General features: G+C 39.8%; 1 protein-coding gene across 1 annotated transcript; it reads left to right on the top strand.

The window, feature by feature from the left end:
* The first annotated feature begins 2,667 nt into the window (after positions 1-2,667).
* Positions 2,668-3,156, top strand: LOC107797217 (uncharacterized). Its single transcript, XM_016620094.2, has one exon. The coding sequence runs from the start codon at positions 2,668-2,670 to the stop codon at positions 3,154-3,156; it is 489 nt and encodes a 162-aa protein (XP_016475580.1).
* Positions 3,157-21,400: the final 18,244 nt, after the last annotated feature.

The raw sequence follows: 21,400 nt of genomic DNA, 5'->3' as shown, positions 1-21,400 counted from the left end.
CAAGCCAAGTGATGCTCCAAAAATGCCATCATACGCGTAGCGACCTCCAAATGGTCAAAACTAGCCAAAAGCAACCCAAATACATCAGATAAAGCCCAAGGAAACAATTAAAAATGATAAAGATTAAATTCTATATCAAATCCCAAATCCAGCCAAAAATCACACCTAGGCCCACGCATCGAAACTCGGCAAAATTATAAAATCCGACAATCCATTCAATTATGAGTCCAACCATACTAGTTTCACTAAAATCCGACTCCAAATCATCGTTCAAAACTCAAAAATTAATATTACAAAAATTTAGGCCAAAACCCCCAATTTCTCTTTAAAATTCATTAACCAAATGCCAAAAATGAAGATAGATTCATGAAATGTGATCAAACTGAATAGAGAACACTAACCCCAATCCTTGTTATGAAATTTTCTTCAAAAATCGCCTCAATCCGAGTCCCACATCTCAAAATATGAAGAAAGAACCAAAACCTCGATTTTTATAACTCTGCCCAGCTAGTCCGCATTTGCGGTTAAAATGTCGCATCTGCAGCCTCCGCTTCTGCGGATGATGCCCCACATCTGTGAAGCCCATGGAGACTGGCCCTTCCGTACCTCCGGATATCCTCCGCTTCTGTGCACGCGCAGATGCGCCAACAACCTTCGCTTCTGCGCCACTTGCCGCTTCTGCGGCTCTAATGTCACTTCTGCGACCATCGCAGGTGCGGCAAATCCTTCACACCTGCGAACTTTGCCCATCCTTCTCTCTTTCGCTTCTGCATCTAAATACCCGCTTCTGCGGGCTCGCACCTGCGGTGACCATTCTGCAGGTACGTTTACAATAGTCGCACAACTTCAGCCATCCTTCAACATCCAACTTTAAGTCCGTTAACCACCCGAAATCATCTCAAGGCACCCCGAGACCTCAACCAAATATGCCAACAAGTCTAATAACCCAATACAAATTTGTCAATTCATCAAAACACCTTGATCAACATCAAAAACACGAACTATACACGGATTCAAGCCTAATGAATTTTGAAATTCCAAATTCTACAACTGATGCCGAAACCTATTAAATCACGTCCGATTGACCTCAAATTTTGCATACAAGTCACATTTAACATTACAGACCTGCTCTAACTTTTGGAATCGAAATCCAACCCCGATATCAAAAATTCCACTCTAGGCCAAACTTTTCAAAATTTCAACTTTCGCCATTTCAAGCCAAACTCTACTACAGACCTCCAAAATCCGGACGCGCTCCTAAGTCCAAAGTCACCCAACGGAGCTAAGGAAACCATTAGAAATCCAATCCGAGGTCAAATTCTGAAAAGTCAAAACTTTGTCAATCCTTTCAAATTCAAAGCTTCTAGTTGAGAATCATTCTTTCAAATCAATTTCGAATAACCTGAAAACCAAAATCGACGATTCACATAAGTCATACTACATCATACTGAGCTACTCGTGCCCTCAAACAACCGAGCAAAGTGCAAATGCTCAAAATGACTGGTCGAGTCGTTATAGTTTTCCTCTCTCTTAGACAGCTGGACATACCTATTTTCAAGGTGATTGTCGTTACTATATTCATGAATACATGGCATGAATACATGAGCATACAGCTAGACTGCCCTGATTTTAGGCGCTTTTTGCTGCTGTATTCATGAATACATGCGCATACAGCTGGACTTCTTGATTTTAGGCGCTTTAAACTGCTGTATTCATGAATACAACAGCGTGAGTACATGTGTATACATGCGAGTACAGCTGGGCTGCCCTGATTTTAAGGCGTTTTTTGCTGCTGCATTCATGAATACATGGTGCGAATAAATGTAAATACATGTGCGTACAGCTGGACTACCCTGATTTTTATGCTCTTTTTCCTGCTGTTCATGAAAACAACCGCACAAATACATTATTGTAACAACTGAATAGTAGCTATAGGAAGTAATTATGTATATGGTAGCTATAGGAAATTAATAGCCACTAAACAATTGTGATTTCTGAAAATTCTTCTAAATTATAATGATCTACAATTTCCAAGCCCCACCTGTGGGAGATTGGGCTCTCCTATCAAGTGTTGTAGGCCTTGCCTCAATACTACATCGACCCTTCAAATAGCAAAATTTCAGTTCTAGGTCTGATGACATAAGTGTTTTTTAGAAAAATATTTAGAACAATTCGTACATAATTCTTTTAATTTCTTTTTGATTTGAGTCTAAGCAAAAATCAAATACGTAATACTATTCATACGTAGTTACAAAAGCAAGTGAAGACACTACATATAACTAAATTTCACTATGCTTGAGTAGTTGAGTGCTCGATTCTTCAGACTTAGAAAAGAAAAAAGACCAATTTAAGTTAATTTCACCTTTCCCTTTAAAATATTGAATAATCCTGTTTTCCACACCTTCGAATGATGTCAAATTATTGCATATATTCACCACCTACACCTACACAGTACCCACCAAACCAAACGCATAAAATCCCACCATATATATATATATGTAGCTCAGTCAGACCCCAACATTACTGTCTCACCCCTTCTTTCCCATATTCTTCCCTTCATCCCCCCCCCCCCCCCCCCCAATCCCACACACAAACATTATTACATGAACATAAGCAAAAACTATTCTTAAAACCTAAGCTTGTTTGCATTCATATATTCATATCAAGATGGCCTCTGCCTGCATATCAACTTGCGTTAACGATATCGCCAGAGCACCAGTAAGAGCCACATATATAAACCTGTATAAATGGCCGGAATCCGATGCTGAATTCATAAAATCAGTCAGCAAAAGAATGAACCACGTGAATACTACCGACGGGTCCGTTAATCATCAATCAAAGCCAAAGGTGGTGGACAGCATTTCATGCAGGCAATTATACTTAAGAAGCTACACTTTTTCAAGAGAAGAGAACGTTAACGAGAAAACAGTAATGAATTGCTATGGAAGAGTGAAAGATGGGGTTAGTGAAGGGGGTCGTAGAAGAAAGAAAAAAGCTCGGAATATTGCTGGTAGTCATTCAAGTGGTGGCCGGAGAAGTAGTAGAAGAAAACGTAAAGGCGGTTTTAGAAGGGCTAAGGAGATATCATGCGCTGCTATGGCTTCCATATTCCGACGACTATTATCTTGCACAACCAAGGTTGATGTGGTTGGTTAACGCTAAATTAATTGCTTACTTATTTGAAGACTTTTCCTTCATTTTCTTCCATGTTTTATTTCTTTTTCTCTTTTCTACTTTGGTCTTTGAGCTTTTACTTAAACGGCTAGCATGTTGTTTGCATATATGGAACCCAATATTATGGTAATGAATGGATTATAGATCGGATTTAATACAAGAATGCCATTTTTGTGGTAAGATTTTGATCGACGAAATGGAGCAATCATTTGGACATAAATTTGGTTGAAACTTGAAAAAAAGAGTTTTTGAAGATGCGATAAAAAAAAATTTTTGAGCCGAAAGTATGTTTGGACATCATTTTACATGGAAAATTTTTAAAGTTTAGAGTTGTTTTTGGAATTTGAAAAAAATGTTAAAAATCTAGAAACAAACAGATATTTAAACACAAAATTTGGAAAAAAAAACTCCCAAATTTTATGGCAAAAAAAACATAAGCTAAAACTTCTCTCTGTGTGTGGTGTGTGTGTGGGGGGGGGGGGTACGGGAGTTATTGGCCAGTGTAATTCAGCTTAATTTTAACAGCTTGTTTGGATGGTTGTTACCTATTGTATTGTATTGTATCGTATTGTTAGTTTAAATACAATGTTTGTTTTGATTGTTACTTAAATTTTATTGTATTGTATCGTTAAATCCGTCGTTACGTAACGATGAAATGTGCCACTTTATGTAACGACCGATTTGGTGTGGTCGCGTTGTTACCTTGTCTTTTTCTCTCATTTTTACCCCTCATTATTATTAAATAATTTTATTTTATCACTTACCCTACCTTTTTATATATTGCATCGTCATTTTTCTTTATAATATTGCAAGTTTATTCATCATATTGCTGGTGTGTGATAACATGAAATGACGGCAAAACGATACAATCCATCCAAATATTATATTCATCAAATGATACAGTACAATACGATATGATACGATACAATATGTAACAACCATCCAAACAAGCTGTTACAGTATGGTGTGTTATACATATATTTTTTTTAAACCAAAAATATCGTAGGGTATAAGATGAAATTTTTCTTCAAATCTGTATCGAGTGACACTCTTTACTAAAGGGCGTCTCAGCCATTGGTCTTGTAGTTTTATCTTCCAATTGCTGAATCTGTAAATAACAATAATGGTTTGACACTGAATTGTCTCATTAAAGTTTTACTTGTGATTTAGGTTAGTTTGTGAGTAAGCAAAGCGAAGGGAGACCTTAGGAGCTAAAGTACTTTTTGACCAAAGAAAGACAGACAGAGACGTGCATTCTCAGTCTCTCTGCTTTGCTTCGGAGTCTCTCTGCGGCAAATCAGATAGTTTCCACTGGCACGGGAGTTACGTATTCTTTTGTATTTTGTCAACATAAATTGTAACAAAATTAGCGAGGAATATACTAAACGAGAGAGATAAAGACAAAGTTGATTATTAACAAAAACAATAAAAAGAAAAGAATTAGAGGAAATTCGAGTCTTGAAACATAGTCCAACTTTAATCAAATTAGACCTCGATTATGTTTATCATGCGCGTCTAATCCATTGGGTATAAACAATATATAAAGTCATCGTTGCTAAAAGAAATAAAGAAGGAAAAAGCAAACAAGAAAAACGTATAGATATACAGGATCTATTTGTTTTAAGTTTTAATGTAGTAAGCAGTAACTAAAAGGACAGCTCGATGCATGAAGTTACGAATATTAGCTTTAACTACATATATTAGCTCTTTAGGGAGGGGCGGAACCGGTCTATAAGTTACGGATTCGGCTGAACCCAGCAACTTTAGTCAAAACTCTGTATTTGCCCTAAGAAATTCATTGAATATATATATATAAATTATTAATTAATTAGAACTGAGTAACTTAAAAATGACTAAAATTCATAACACATAAACTTTAGATTCTGATTCCGCCTCTGTTTTTAGGCATTGATATTTCTTTAGCTCTAAAGTTATTAGTGATTGAACAAGAAACTATTGATTGATCGTATTCGTATACTCTTATCTATACAAACTAGAAAAGCAGAAAACTGCGTCAATCTTATCCCATAAGCTATACCATACCACAAAAGTTGGATCATTTCCATCCTTTCCTCAAAAGTTCAAGCCATATTCACATAATTGGATTATCCAAACACGTTCTTTACTAAAAGGAGTTCTCCTTATACTTTTTCAGTTTCCTATTATTCAACAACTTAATCTCTACATTGTATGTACTTGGACTTAAAAACATTTATTTACCTCTCTAGAAATTCACTTCATCACAATTCGTTTATAATATGTGTTTCACCTAGACACATTCGACATTATTCTTAATTCTGTAAAAGTAAATTGTGCTTACATGTTACCATACCATATAATTATAACCACTCATATGCGTAACCCCCCTACCCCACCCCCACCCCCAGCCAAGTTGCTTGAGGGGACGGGGTATAAAGGAACTCGATCAGTGGAAAAGTATCATGATCAAGAGAAGACGTAGGCCAAAAGAAAAGAAGCAAAAAGGAATGGACCAACCATAAAAAAGTATAATTGTAATAAAGTTTTTAGTGATGAAATTGGAAAATAATGGAGCTTAGAAAGCAAGTTTTAATGGCTACAACGCCTGCATAATGTGTATTCATTAGCTCTCTCTCTCTTATTTTTGTTTTGTAAGTGTGTCTTGTCATAATACTGTGTCAATGTTGTATGTCTCTATGGAATTATCACTTAGGGCACGCAATTAATCATCATAAAGGGCCAGCCGTGACAGAGACTTCACTTTCATTTTCATTCACTCTCCTTTTTAGCTGTATTTCTTATAACTAGGGATGACAATGGGGCGGGCGGGTTTAATTACCTTGAAAATATGAGTAATAATTAAACTTAATTTATGATTTTAAAGATACGTGATTTAGTCCAATACTAATTAATAATCAAAAATCTGAAATATAAATAAAAGAAATAAGTGAAACCAAACTGGAATGTAGACCAGTCTTGACCTCGAGCCAAAGTGACCTCGAGATGGATCAAGAACAGTAAAGCAAGAATAATAAAACTAAAAGACAATTCTGATGAACAATGAGTGAGAAAGCAAGAGACTATATTCTTTGACAATGATTAATAATCTTTACAAATGATTGGGGATCCCTTTTATAATAGGGGAACCCTAAATGAGGTATATTGCTATTTACAGTAAAGAATCTTATTGGGACAGCTGTCTAACCACATAGTACGGATTCGTACAAATCTATTCGGGATTTACGCAATAATTTTGGGGACGTGGCAGGAATCTTGCTCATTCTGTTACAAATCTGTAACGGCATTATCTCGGGGTTGAGCATACTCGGCTTCGATACTCATCACGTACCTCGATCCTCAGGCCTTGCACTATATCTTTGAGCTCGATCCTGGTCCATCGAGCTCGAACTCGATCCATTCCGAAATCAGACTTAAGGCGACCACTCGAGCCCGGGAAATCGGGCATACCCGATTTCTACTGTATACAGAAAGTCCCCGTGTTTCTTAGAGTAAGATGATAAGAAATAATTTGATCTTCGATGATTCGACGCCTTGATCATGATATCAATCTCGTGATGTCAGCGGTTGAAGTGATTGAAAGGCCGCTTCCGCGTAGTTCCCAAGGTCATTAATTGGAGGCGGCTGATGATCGACTATTTGGCTTCCCCAAAATGTTTAAGCGGCCTCTATAAATAGGCCAATTTCACAATTCTTTCAAACTTTGTTTTTCAAATCATTCTCAAAACCCCTTTAGCTCCTTTAACTTCTCTGAGTTCACCCTTTTCCCAATTTGCTCTTACTACAGCACCTACTCCTTTTCTTCTCTTGAATCTCTAAACGACAATGGCTAAAACATCTAAAATAGTTCCTCAAAAAGAAAAAGCTTCTTCATCATCATGGTCGCTATAGGTAGAACGGTGGTGCCACCTCGTATCGAAGAGTGTATTCTTGGGCCGTACGAACTAACTTTCGATTTTAAAATCGATAAACCTACATTAACACCAGGCCGATGTGAGCCCATATCTCGATACATCTGCCTAATAACTGAAGATGAGCTTGAGCATGTGAAAAAGGACTGCAACTGGGAGAACAAAAATATTGTGATCCCTTCCCCTGAAGAGGACATTACAACCGGTAAGGTAGGGTACTTAAGCGTGTATACCTACACATTCACGTTAGGTCTCGTAGATCTAGCTCTAGGTTCCATAGACCCAGTGATTCTTGATTTTTGCCAACAATACCAGGTGACGCTTGGCCAGATCTACCCTTTATTCTGGCCCATCGTCAATCTGATCAGATATTTCTTGAGCTTGGTCGAGGGGATGCCATTTACCCTCGACCACCTAATCAAGCTATACAGCCCTTGACTTCGAGGTGGTATGATAAAGCTGCAACGCTGATCCTTGAAATATCGTTTCTCTAGCATCGATGAGGACAAGGACCGAGGATGGATGAGCTGATTTGTCCGAATCAGGACCTCCGATCTAATTCATGCTGAGAGGATGTCATTCCTCGAGGAGTGGAACATGAAACGTAAGTTACTGTTTATCGATGATGACTTAATATTCTGTTTTCCCTACTCTTTCACGATCTCATCCTTTTCTCGATCTAATCTCTTTCCGATGATACAGTTGTTTCTTGGTTTCGCAGGTTAGGTCCGGCAACTGGCCTCTACTTCTTCATATGCGGAACGTAGATGGCTTGGCTTGCCAAGGGTCAATGGGAAGCTAAAAACCGTAGTGAGTTCTCTTGTTCACATATTTATGTTTCTTAGTAAAATACTCACTTTATCATTATGCAAGCCTCGGAGATGCCGTTGCTATGTGGCCAACCCCGCCCGGTGAAGAAGAAATCCCAAAGCCTACCAAGGAAAAGAAGAGGAAAAAGGGGTCGCCTGCAAATTCCCCAAAGCCAAAGAAAAGCAAGGCTCGAAAGCCTAAGGCCGATTCCGTGGCCCCATCTCTAGAAACGGCCCAACGCCTTCAGGATGAGGATAAAGAGGGTGAAGATGATGACTTCCTGTTAGTAGCTCGAAAAAGAGAAATCACAGATGCTTCAAAGACCGCTAAACTGATGGTGGCATATGCGGTTCAATCATAAATCAAAGAAATTTTGAAGGGGAGCTCGAGCAAAGTCCTCGAGCCATCAGGTGGAAAAAGTGCATCTCATTTTGGTGATACTTGGTGGGCGAGCTCGAAGAGCCTAATTCTGAGGCCCTTCAAAGAGAGGACAATATCCCAAGTGAATCACTTGGGAAAATCAATGTAGATGATTCGCCATCAGGCCCGGTGTTCTCCGAAGGGCAATTCCGAGATGCCCGGGCCATGAGAACTCCTGATGTAGGAACGACCCACGAAGTGAGTGACATATTTTGGGAGTGTCTTGGGGTATATATATATCCTGATGCCTCGTTTATTTTTGATGAGGCCAAAGGCTTCTCAAACAAGTAAGTTTTTGTCTTTATAATTACACTCGAGTTTAATTCTCATCTTTTTAAGTCTAACTCCTTTTCTTTGCGTGAAGGTCGTATCGCTTCATCGACAAGCATTTTACAAATCCCAGGCCGAGCTTGCCCGGTATGAAGCCGAACATAAGAAGCTGGTGGAGGAGAGGGATGGCCTTAAGAGCCTTTATGTACAGAAAGAGGAGAAGGTTAGGGATCTCCGAGTCGAGTTGACGAAGGCTCGTCAAGAACAGACCGAGCTTATTGGAAAGGTAATATAGCCTTTGAGGATTTATTATGCATTTATTCAATTAGGTGACTAACACTTCAACTATTGCAGGCCCAGCAGAAGGACGAGCTGGTGGATCAATTTCGAGAAGAGCTCAAGATGAAAGAGGCCGAGACCCTAGGATGGAAGCAACACATGGACCGTCTCACCTCAAAGAAAGATACGCTTCGGGAACAACTGACTTCAATCGAACGCCAGATTCAAAATGCAAAGGAGGAAAGCTTTGTCCGTAGCTAAAAAATTGAGGAGTTCGAAGCTAAATCAGTCGCTAAGCTTGCGAAGGCCAAATCTGAGGCAGAGGCATTTGTGTCCTTGTACCGAGATAACACCAAAGCTGCTAACACTTGGGCATAGGAAATCTCCATTGCGACTGAAGTCAAGTTATCATGTGCTCTCGACCATGCCAGGAAACAGTCCCGAAGGGAAACTCTCGAGGAGGTGCACGCTCGTGGCTTCGACCTCTTATCTGATATTGAAAAGGCAAAAACTTTGGAGGAAGAGGCTGCCTCTTTGCTCTCCGATAAAGAGGACCCAGCTAGTGGCTCCAAGAGCTGGGGAGATGAGGATGAAGTCCCCGAGGAGGTCCCCGAAGATGCATCTCCCAATGACGTAGCTCCCGAGGATGTGGCTTCCAGAGATGTGGTTCCCGGGGATGTGGCCTCGAAGAAGATTAGGTTCTTGGCCTTTTGTTTTTGTTTCTTTGTTTTTGTATAAGGCCCCTTGTGGGTACTGTAAATATCTTCTATAAATAAAAGAATTCCCTTTTCTTTATCTCCGATCTGTATGGAATTCTTCTTTGACTTTATTTTGTTACAAATTTTTATAACTTCAATGATTAAGTGAACATCAGCTTGGATTCTGAATATAGCAACCCTTAGGTTTTTTAGCAATCAATAGGCGATCTTCGAACTTATAATAGGATACCTCTTAAGGTTTTTGTTAATCCTCGAGCTATGTTTAAGTCAATTTGATGCAAGCTCGAGATGATAGGACTCTTGAGTCCGAGTTGAGTGAGAGTAAGGTCTCGAACTCCGCATGCTTCGTCCCTTAGGCCCTTTTATATTGGCCCTTAGGCTCTTTTAGTTGGGACACTTCGGCCTCTAAGAAGGCTATAATTTTTCCTTCTTTTTGGTTAAAAGACTTAGTTAAAATTTATTTATGCCTTAGCATGTGTTTTTTGTACCCGTTGGATTTTTTGAAGGTTCGATCGATTGGAATCTCATTTGTAATCCATTTGTGTTAGGATAATTGAATACCTCTTGAGGCTTTTTTCGAAGGCTGATTTTATCGAAGCCTTTAAATTATTCGAGGGCATATTTTATCGAAGCCCTTTTTCTTTTGCCGAGTGTAGCCTAGTTTAACCAATTTTTCAAAGTATTTGAAGGCCTTTAACTTATGGCAGAAGTCGAATGTCTCCGAAATGTATTATTTTGGACGTAGCCTTTTTATATGACCGTAGTCTTTAATATGGCTGTAGCCTTCGGGTATGTCTCTTGGATTTGTTTCCCGATAACCCTTTGAACTTGTTCAAAAGGTTAGTCCCCGAGTGTGATGGCCTTGGCCTTTATGTCAAGGGGATGCCTCTTTGAGGTCTTATGAATTCTAGTTTAGATGACTTGAATGCGTTGACTGTCGATAACAGTCCCCGAGTATTCGAGGTGTATTCGCGTTTTGGCCCTTGAGTTGTTTCTTGCAAAATCACAAGTATGATGTTCATATAGTAGCAAATTTCTTTGAGACACAGAGTGTTTTTTGATATAGAAAGAATGCTTCTTTGAATAATTTGATACATGCATACATGTTTTGTCGTCGGGGCTCGACTATTCTATATGGACACGGTTCATCTGACTGTTTGGTCCATTACAAAGTTTTACTATCGAGGCCATCTTTAGCATGAAGTATTTTCCTTGAAAATATAATCTCCGAGGGTGATGCCCCCCAGTATTCAAGGTTGATTGAAAAGAAGCCTTGGATAATGTGAGTTCTCCTTAGGTAGAACTTAGTTGTTGCCTCGTTAAAAACCTCCCCGGTAAAACCCATTTGGGACAAAATCCGACCTAAGGGAAAAAATGTGCAACGCGTACTTTAAAACCTTAGGTATTCTTGTAAAAAGGTTCCCTTGATATCCTCGATCAAACACCTGTAATGAGCTAGTTTTAAATTCAGATGGACAAAAGGAGAAAGCCATACCTTAGTAGTAATATCGTTTGAGCAGTGATACATTCCAATTGTTCGGCAATTGTTCACCTCCCATCGTGCCAAGTTTGTAAGATCCTTTACCGACAACTCCGATGACTCGGTACGGTCTCCAATTCGGGCTGAGTTTCCCTTCATTCGAGTCTCTAGTATTGAGGGTGACCTTCCATAGAACTAAGTCCCCGATTTCGAAATATCGAAGGTTAGTACTTCTATTATAATATATCTTGATTCTTTGTTTCTGCACCGCCATTCGAACGAGTGCCGCTTCTCATTTTTCATCTAATAGCTTAAGGATGGTATTCATAGCCTCGTGATTTGACTCCTCCGATGCATGTCGAAACCTGGCGTTGGGTTCTTCGACCTTGACCGAGATTAAGGCCTCAGAGCCATATACTAAAGAGAATAAAGTGGCCCACGTACTGGACTTCGATGTCGTCCGATATGCCCAAAAGACCTCGGGTAAAACTTCTCTCCATTTTCCTTTTGCATTGTCCAATCTTTTCTTTAGTTTTTGAATGATGGTTTTGTGTGTTGACTTGGCCTGTCAGTTCCTGGTTGGGTGGTACGGTGTTGATAAGATCCTCTTTATTTTGTGTGCTTCAAGGAACTCCTTTACCTTGCTGCTGATGAATTGCTTTCCATTGTCGCATATGATTTCGGCAGGTATCAAGAATCGACATATGACATGGTCCCAAATGAAGTCAATAACTTCTTTTTCTCTGACCTTCTCGAAGTCATGTGCTTCCACCCATTTAGAAAATTAGTCAGTCATAAACAAAATGAACTTAGCTTTACTTGGGGCTATTGGTAGGGGGATGACGATATCCATTCCTCATTTCATGAAAGGCCATGGGGACAGAACTGAGTGAAGTTGTTCTCCGGGCTGATGGATCATCGGTGCAAACCTTTGACATTTATCACATTTTTTGACAAACTCCTTAGTGTCTTTTTCCATGTTATCCCAGTAATACCATGCTCTAATAATTTTGCGAATCAAAGACTTAGCACCGGAGTGATACCATAAGTGCCTTCTTGGACTTCTTGTAGAACATAATCGGTGTCCCCTGGTCCTAAACACACCACCAATGGTCCATTGAACATTCTTCTGTATAATGTTCCATCTTCATCCAATGTGAACGTAGTAGCCTTGGTTCGTAGATCCCTCGACTCTTTGTGATCCAATGGGAGCTTTCCATTTTTCAAATACTCGATATACTTATTCCTCCAATCCCAAGTCAAACTTGTAGAATTTATCTCAGCATGACCCTTTTCGACCACAGATCTCAATAACTAGATGACGGTCCCCGAGACAATATCATCGTCTTCAACTGAAGACCCCAAGTTGGCGAGTGCATCGGCCTCACCATTTTTTTCTCGAGGCACATGGTCTAGAGTCCACTCCTTGAAACGATGCAAGGTTACTTGTAATTTGTCCAAATATCTTTGCATCCTATCCTCTCAAACTTCAAAGCTTTTGTTTACTTGATTTACGAACAATAGGGAATCGCACTTGGCATCGGTGACTTCTGCCCCTAGGCTTTTGGCTAGCTCGGGACCTACAATCATGGCCTTATACTTGGCCTCATTATTAGTCAACCTAGAAGTTTTAATATATTGTCTAATAGTACTACCTTTTGATGGCTTCAAAACAATGCTGAGCCGGGACTCTTTCACATTCGAGGCACCATCGTGAAAAGGGTCTATACCTCCGATGATGTACTCGATTTTAGCGGAAGCTCTTTCTCCACTTCGGGTAGGAGGGTCAGCATAAAATCAGCCACGGAATCAGCTAAGATTTGAGACTTGATAGCCGTTTGAGGTTGATACTCGATATCGTACCCGCTAAGCTCGACTGCCCATTTGGCCAATCGGCCCGATAATTTACGCTTATGCAAAACATTTCGAAAAGGATAAGTAGTTAATACACATATGTGATGACATTGAAAATATGGCTTTAACTTCCTAGATGCGCTTATTAATGCAAATGCTAATTTTTCTAAGTGAAGGTATCTAGTTTCAGCATCTCCTAGAGTTCGGCTTACATAATAAACAGGGAATTGCGTACCTTGCTCTTCTCGAACTAGTACCTCACTTACCGCTATCTCGGACACATCCAAATATAAGTAAAGATTTTCATCTACCTTCGTGGTATGAATCAAAGGCAGGATCGATAGGTATCGCTTCAATTCTTCTAAGGCTTGCTGGCATACCGGGGTGCATGCAAAATCCTTTTTCTTTTTGAGCAAGGAAAAGAACCTATGACTTCGATCTGATGACCTCGAGATCAATCGACCTAAGGCGGCTATTCGTCATGTTAGCCTTTGCATGGCTTTCACTCTATCCACGATTGTGATATCTTCGATGGCCTTGATCTTGTTGGGGTTGATTTAGATTCCCCGATTAGACACCATGAAGCCGAGGAACTTGCCCGAGCCGACTCCGAAGGCACATTTTTCCGGGTTAAGCTTCATGTTGTACTTTCTCAAGATTTTGAATGTTTCCTACAAATGAGTTAAATGGTCCTCTCTGCGAAGGGACTTAACCAACATATCATCAATGTAAACTTTCATTGATTTACCTATATGTTCCTCGAACATTTTGTTAACTAGGCATTGGTATGTAGCTCCTGCATTTTTACCCCGAAGGGCATTACGTTGTAATAATAATTTCCAAACTTAGTGATAAACGAGGTCTTCTCCTAGTCCCCCTGGTTCATCTGCATCTGATTGTAGCCGGAGTAGGCATCGAGAAAGGTAAGGATCTCGTGGCCGGCCGTGGCATCGATCATGTGATTGATGTTAGAAAGTAGAAAAGAGTCTTTAGGGCATGCTTTGTTTAAATCCTTATAATCTATGCACATTCTAAGTTTGTTTCCTTTTTTAGGAACTACAACTATGTTGGCTAACCACCCAAGGTATTTTACTTCTCTAATTGACCTTATTTTAAGAAGTTTGGTTACCTCATCCTTTATGAATGTATCTTCACCTCGGACTGGGGCTTAGCCGATTTGAACCTGAGGTCGATGTTACTGGTTTGAACCTAAGGTCGATGCTTAGCCGGTGCATTGTTATTTCTGACAGGATCCCTGTCATGTCTAAATGGGACCAAGCAAAACAATCCATATTATCGATAAGAAATTGAAGGAGTTTTTCCCTGAGTTTGGGGGTTAACCCCCGTTCCCAGGTATACCTTTTTCTTGGGCATGTACTCGATCAGTATGACCTGTTCCAGCTCCTCGACTGTTGATTTGGTTGTGTCTGACTCTTTAGGAACAACGAAGGTTTGAGGAGTAAGGAGATCCTCTTCTTCTTCTTCGATTACCTATTCCTCCGGCTCGATCGGGACTGGGATCAGTGGTTGCTATTTGGCTGCCTGCTTATCTTTGGCCCCCGATTTTTTCGAGGTTAAAGGAATTGGTATAGGTGTCACTTTATCGACTGCAAATATTTCTTTTTCAGCGTATTTCTCTCCGTAAATAATTTTCACACGATCCGTTGTTGGGAATTTCATTATCTGATGAAGGATCGAAGGTACTGCCCTCATGTTATGGATCCACGGCCTCCCAAGAAGTGCATTATACCTCATGTCACCTTTGATGACATGGAATTTTGTATCTTGGATGGTCCCGGCTACATTCACTGTTAGGATTATCTCCCCCTTCGATGTTTCGCTTACTATGTTGAAGCCATTTAGGACTCGGGATGCAGGTACAATTTGATCCAGCAGGCCGAGCTGCTCTACGACCCTCGATCTGATTATGTTTGCTGAGCTACTTGGATCTACTAGAACACGTTTAACTTGAATTTTATTTAAAAAAATAGAAATTACCAGGGCGTCATTGTGTGACTGAGATATTCCTTCCGTTTCCTCATCATTGAATGATAGGACGCCTTCTGGCACATATCTTTGAGTCTGTTTTTCTCTGGTGATCGACACTTTGGTGCGTTTGAATATAGGCCCTTGTGGAACATCGACACCACTAACGATCATATGGATTACATGTTGCGGTTCTTCCTGCTCATTGTTTCTGTTTGCATCTCTTTCCCTGAAGTGGTTTTTAGCTCGATCACTAAGAAATTCTCGAAGATGACCCTCGTTGAACAACCGAGCTTCTTCCTCCCTTAGCTGTCTGCAATCTTCAATTCTATGGCCATGTGTGCCGTGATACTTACACATCAAGTTTGGATTCCTTTGAGAGGGATTGATTTCTATACATCTAGGCCATCTGGTATCTTTGATTCTTCTAATAGCTGACACAATCCCCGATTCATCTACACTAAAATTATACTCCAACAATCGAGGTGCTTCCGCAGGGTCGGTATGTTTATCAAACCCATTCTTACTCATGAGTCCCTGAGAGCTTTGACCTCGATCATTTCTCCGATCATTCCGAGGAGCATTACGCCCCAAACCGTTGTTTCTCCGATCTGTGTACGACTAATTCCGTTCCTTGTTTGATCTTGATTCCCTGTCTATATCCCTCGGGGGCTTAGCTGTCGATCTATTAGGATGAACTGAACACGAAGGGGCTCCCAACTGGTCGTCCTCGACCCTGATCTTCAATTGTTAACAGTTATGTATGTTTGACCACGCCACATCTAGATACTCGATCAGATTCTGCTTTAATTGTCGAGACGCGATCGAACTCCGCTCGTTCAAAGCCTAAATAAAAGCCTATATTGCCCAGTCATCCGAGACTGGTGGTAATTCCATCTGTTGTTCCTCTGTCTTATCTTAAAAACATCTGATTTCCTTGTTGCTACCTTTATGGCCCCGACGTGCGCTTTCACGAAGGCGTCTGCAAACATAGCAAACGAATCAATAGAGTTCGTGGGCAGGTTGTGATACCAAATCATGGCTCCCTTGGACAAAGTTTCCCCAAATTGTTTCAACAATACTGATTCGATCTCATCATCATTCAAGTCGTTTCCTTTAATCCCGCAAGTATACGAGGTAATATTTTCATTAGGGTCAGTTGTCCCATTGTATTTAGGTATATCGGCCATGCAAAACATTTTAGGAATGGATATCGGAACTACACTCGGATGGAAAGGCTTTTGTATGAACTTTTTGGCATCCAAACCTTTCAAGATCGGGGGTGCCCCCGGCATTTGATCAATAAGGGAGTTATAAGTCTCCACTTTTTTGTCATTATCCTCAATCTTATTTTCCCCCGACTCGATTCTCTTGGTGAGTTCCTCGAGAATCCTCATAATTGAGGGGTCAGTCCCCGAGCCATTACCATTTGATCTCTCTAGCATCGGCTCAGCACGATGAGTGTTTTTTAGTTTGACCGTACTTGGAGTTTTATTCTAACTTTGAAGTTGAGCGATGGCGATCTGTTGAGCTTGTAGCACCTCGAATATCACTTGGAGGCTGTAAAATGAATTAAGTTGACTTCAGTCAACATTTTGGGTAAACGGACCCGGACCCGTGATTTGATGGTCCCGGAGGTTCCGTAGGAAAATATGGAACTTGGGAGTATGCCCGGAATCGAATTCCGAGGTCCTAAGCCCGAGAAATAAATTTTTTAAAGAAAATTATTTTCTGAAATTATTTATGAGGTTTGGAAATGAGTTTTGATTAAAACTTGATAGTATGGGGGCCGTATTTTGGTTCTGGCGCCCGGTACAGATCTTATATGTGATTTAAGATAAGTCTGTGAAGTTTGGTAAGAAACGAACTTGAAATGACGTGAATCGGATCGTTTTTGAGAAAATTTGAAAGTTTGAAGTTCTTAAGAAATTTTCATGATTTTGATGTGAAATTCATAGTTGTTGATGTTATTTAAGTGATTTGAATGCACGAGCGAGTCCGTATGATGTTTTTAGGTTGATGTGCATGTTTGGTTTGGAGCCCCGAGGGCTTGGGTGAGTTTTGGATAGGCCACGAGGTGTATTTTGGACATAGAAAATTGCAGGTTTCAGCTGTTGCATTGCAAGCCTGCAGGTGCGAAGCCTGGCTCGCAAATGCAAAATTGCAAATGCGAGAGGCCTGTCGCAAATGCGAAAGAGGCCTAGGCCAGCTCATCCTCGCAATTGCGAGGGTTTTATCGCAAATGCGATCCCCTCCCTTCCTAGCCAGTGGTCGCAAATGCGACCCTATCTTCGCATTTCCCAGCTCGCAAATGCGAGCCTTTTTTCGCAATTCCCAACTTAGCAAAGGTCTGGGTTCGCAATTGCGAACCCCTGTTCCCATACCTACGACCTGCAACTTTTACACTTAGCCGAAAATCAACCATTTTTCACATCTTTTGAAAACACAAACTCCCTAGGGCGATTTTTCAAGAACAACTCTTCTTCCAAATCCATTGTAAGTCAATTTTAACTCGTTTCCTTCAATCATTAACATCTTTTAACATGATTTCAACTTCAAATCAATTATTTTCATGGGGGAAATTGGGTGTTTTGTGTAGAACCTAGGTTTTTCAAAAATTGGGGATTTGGACCTCGATTTGAGGTCCGATTTCAAAACAAATTATATATTTGGGTTCGTGGGGGAATGAGTAATCAAATTTTGGTTCGAACCTCGGGTTTTGACCATGTGGGCCCGTAGGCGATTTTTTACTTTTTGGGCAAAACTTTGGAAAACTCATTTTCATGCATTGGAGTTGATTCATTTAGCGTTTATTGATGTAATTAAGTAACTTGTGACTAGATACTAGCAAATTGGTGGTGGAATCAAGGGGTAAAGAGATAATTGAGATGTGAATTGTGTTCGTGACATCGAGGTAAGAGTATGGCCTAACCTTAGCTTGAGGGATTAGGAGTCGAGTCCTATTTGCTATATGGTTATTGTTGAGTACGATGTATAGGAATGGTGACGAGTATCTATACGTTGGTGTCTAGCATACCCGTGAGTCCTATTTTCTTGTGATTATCATGACTTCGTTGTATTATCCATGCCTTGCTAAATATTTCTATTTGTTGGGCAAAGTTTGTGGAAGGAATTGTGACCTATGAACATTGAGGAGCATTGACTCAAGTTATATAATAAATTGTGAAAGAATAAGTGGTAATTGAATCCTTGGAGCGTTGGCTCAAGTTGTAAAGAGAGTTGTGATGTAAAAGCGAAATAGAAAAAAGATTCACTACATTGACTCCCTTGCCGGGATTTGGTTGTTGTTTTGATGTTGTCCCTTGCCGGGACTTGTTGTTGAATTATTGTTCCCTTGCCAGGATTATTATTACAATTTTATTTATTTTCCTTGCCCTATTTTTGTGATTGTTGTTTGGGTGAGGAAGAGAGTTAAAGCACGAAGGGTGATGTCGTGTATTGTTTTTGTGAGGAAAGAGTGAAAAGCACGAAGGGTGATGTCGTGTATGATTTGTGAGGAAAGAGTGTAAAGGACGAAGGGTGATGTCGTGCCGCACGATGTATCATTCCGTGCTGATTACATTGATTATATGGTGAGGAAAAAGAGTAAAAGCACGAAGGGTGATGCCGTGCACGTTTTCATTATATGATTGCTTTGGTGAGGATGAGAGTAAGAGCACGAAGGGTGATGCCGTGCATTTATTGATTTCTGGTTCTTTTGTTGATATCTGAGATATATTGCTTCTTTCATTTACCTGTTGTCTTTCTATTCAGAGTTGATATCTCCCCCGTAGCATGCTCCCCCTCCCATACTTGACTGTTTACCTCTGTACTTTTTTTCACTGTATATATGCGAATTGCACAAGATTATCTGGTAGTCTGGTCCTAGCCTTGTCACTACTTCGCCGAGGTTAGGCTAGACACTTACCAGTACATGGGATCGGCTGTGCTGATACTACACTCTGCACTATGTGCAGATCCCAGAGCAGCTTTTGGACCGTAGTTTGGAGACTACTTTCAGTCCACGTGGAGATGCAAGGTAGACCTGCAGGCGTCTGCAAGCCCTGACGTCTCCTCTATCCTTTATTGCCTGTTTCATCTCTTTGCTTCAGAAACAATATGTCTTTTATTTTCAGACCATGTATTTAGCAGTCTTAGACCGTCTGTGGTACTGTGACACTAGTTTTGGGTGATTAAGGCTTAAATTGTTGTAATAGATACATGTTCAGATATTTTGTTACTTTCTTCTGCTTATTCTAAATTTTCGCTGTTTACACGTTATTGTTTTATATAATGTCAAAGATAATATTGGTATATGGGGTAATTTGTTCAATAATTGGATTGCCTAGCTCACATTAGTAGGCAACATCACGGCTCCCGAGGGTGAAAAATCTGGGTCGTGACAGAAGCTGACTCCCCCATCTCCTATACCATGTGTTTCCTTGGCTACCAGATCTGACTTCCCTACGTACACTTGCTCCAGGGTCTGCGCCTAGATCTGCATTCAAAGCAATGTGTAAACTAACATCAACTGGTACCACATTTGGCACTTCCTCAGGGTTTACCGGTGGTAAATCGACCCCTACATTGTTGTTTTCCCCATGAAATCCAAGACCATCGTTGTCGTGTAGAGGTGCGTTTTGTGAGTTTGACATGTTTTAGCCTGAGAATAAAAAATCATTGATAAGAACGAGTGTAAAAATAACGTGTGTTATGAGAATAAGTACTGAAATAATCACTATTATCTTTAGCCCCATGGTGGGCGCCAAACTGTTTACCTCGAAAATATGAGTAACAATTAAACTTAATTTATGGTTTTAAAATTCGTGATTTAGTCCAATACTAATTAATAATAAAGAAATCTGATATTTAAATGAAAGAAATAAGTGAAAGCAAATCACAATGTAGACCAGTCTTGACCTCGAGCCAAAGTGACCTCGAGATGGATCAAGAACAGTAAAGTAAGAATAATAAAACAAAAGATAATTCTGATGAACAGTGAGCGAGAAAGTAAGAGAGTATATTCTTTGCCAATGATTAATGATCCTTACAAATGATTGGGGACCCTTTTATATAATAGGGGAACCCTAAATGAGGTACATTGCTATTTATAGTAAAGAATCTTATTGGGACAGCTATCTAACCGCCTAGTACAGATTAGTACAAATCTATTCCGGGATTTACGCCATGATGTTGGGGACGTGGCAAGAATCTTGCTCATTCTGTTACAAATCTGTAACTGAATTATCTCGGGGTTGAGCATACTCGGCTTCGATACTCATCGCGTACTTCGATCCTCGGGCCTTCAACTCTGTCTTTGAGCTCGATCCTGGTCCATCGAGCTCGAACTCGATCCATTCCGAACTCGGACTTAAGACAATCCCTCGAGCCCGGAAAATTGGGCATACCCGATTTCGACCGTATACAAACCTGCAGAATTTCCAACCCACCCTCGCCTCGCCCCGCATCCACCCGTCCCGCCTGCCCCGCACAGCTTAGTTTAAAATTTCATTCTTATTATTTTCATATGCTTTAATGAATTCTAGTTACTTTCATATTTGATGCAGTTTCTAAAAATATAATTTCACAGAAGGAAACAATGAATTTCAAATAAATCAGTTCGTGAGTAAGCTAGAATAAAATGAAAACAAAGTTCAATTCAATCCTTCAAAACTCACAAACTTGGTAAATATTAATTTTACTCACAAAGATATAAACATGTAGCAGGGATAAGAGTGTAGATATTACTGGAAAGTAATAAATTTTATGGCTTTCTGTTTGAATTTATTTTTTTTGAATAAAAAATTTTGAGTCATATAAAAATTAGCAAGAAAATTTTATATTACATTTGGGTCAAATTTTTCTTCCCATAAGAATGCGTTCAAACTCAATTTTATCAACAGATTGGAGCAATTTTTCTTCCAAAAATAGTCAGTTTCAAAATGTGAAAGAAGAAAACCCACGCCCCGCGCTAGTTTTTTTTAGAAAAGGTTCAACCCGCCCCGCCCCGCATAAGTTTAAACCCCCCTCCCCCCCTTGTCATTCCTAATCACTAGTGTATTTGTCCGCGCTTCGCTCGGTCGTTAAAAAGATATGTATGTATGTTTGTATGTATGTATGTATGTATGTATATACTAGTTTTTCGACACGTGCATTGCACATGTATGTCTAGTCATACGGTATACAATATTTTGTATAGGCTAAATAGTTATGCATGAAAAAAAAATAAAGTACAGGTTATGTGGCTCACTTGTTTGTCGAGATCAAGATAATTGGTTATTGTCCAAACCTACAAAAATGAATAATGGAAGTTTAATTAAATAAATGTGATTTGTTTTTCTTATTTATTTTTATGAGGTACAGACATATATACAATAATTTAATACTTCCTTATAAATGACATTTATAGTGTAAGTTCATGCCTCGATTGCGTTTTGCTTAATCGAGCAATATTTTACATCAAATAAACTATTAAAATAAATTGTAGATATCCAAATTTA

The sequence above is a fragment of the Nicotiana tabacum genome, chromosome 8 (assembly GCF_000715075.1).
Source record: "Nicotiana tabacum cultivar K326 chromosome 8, ASM71507v2, whole genome shotgun sequence".
Classification (NCBI taxonomy): Eukaryota; Viridiplantae; Streptophyta; class Magnoliopsida; order Solanales; family Solanaceae; genus Nicotiana; species Nicotiana tabacum.
Note: the sequence above shows the minus strand (reverse complement) of the source record. Positions and strands in the feature narration are given on the sequence as shown.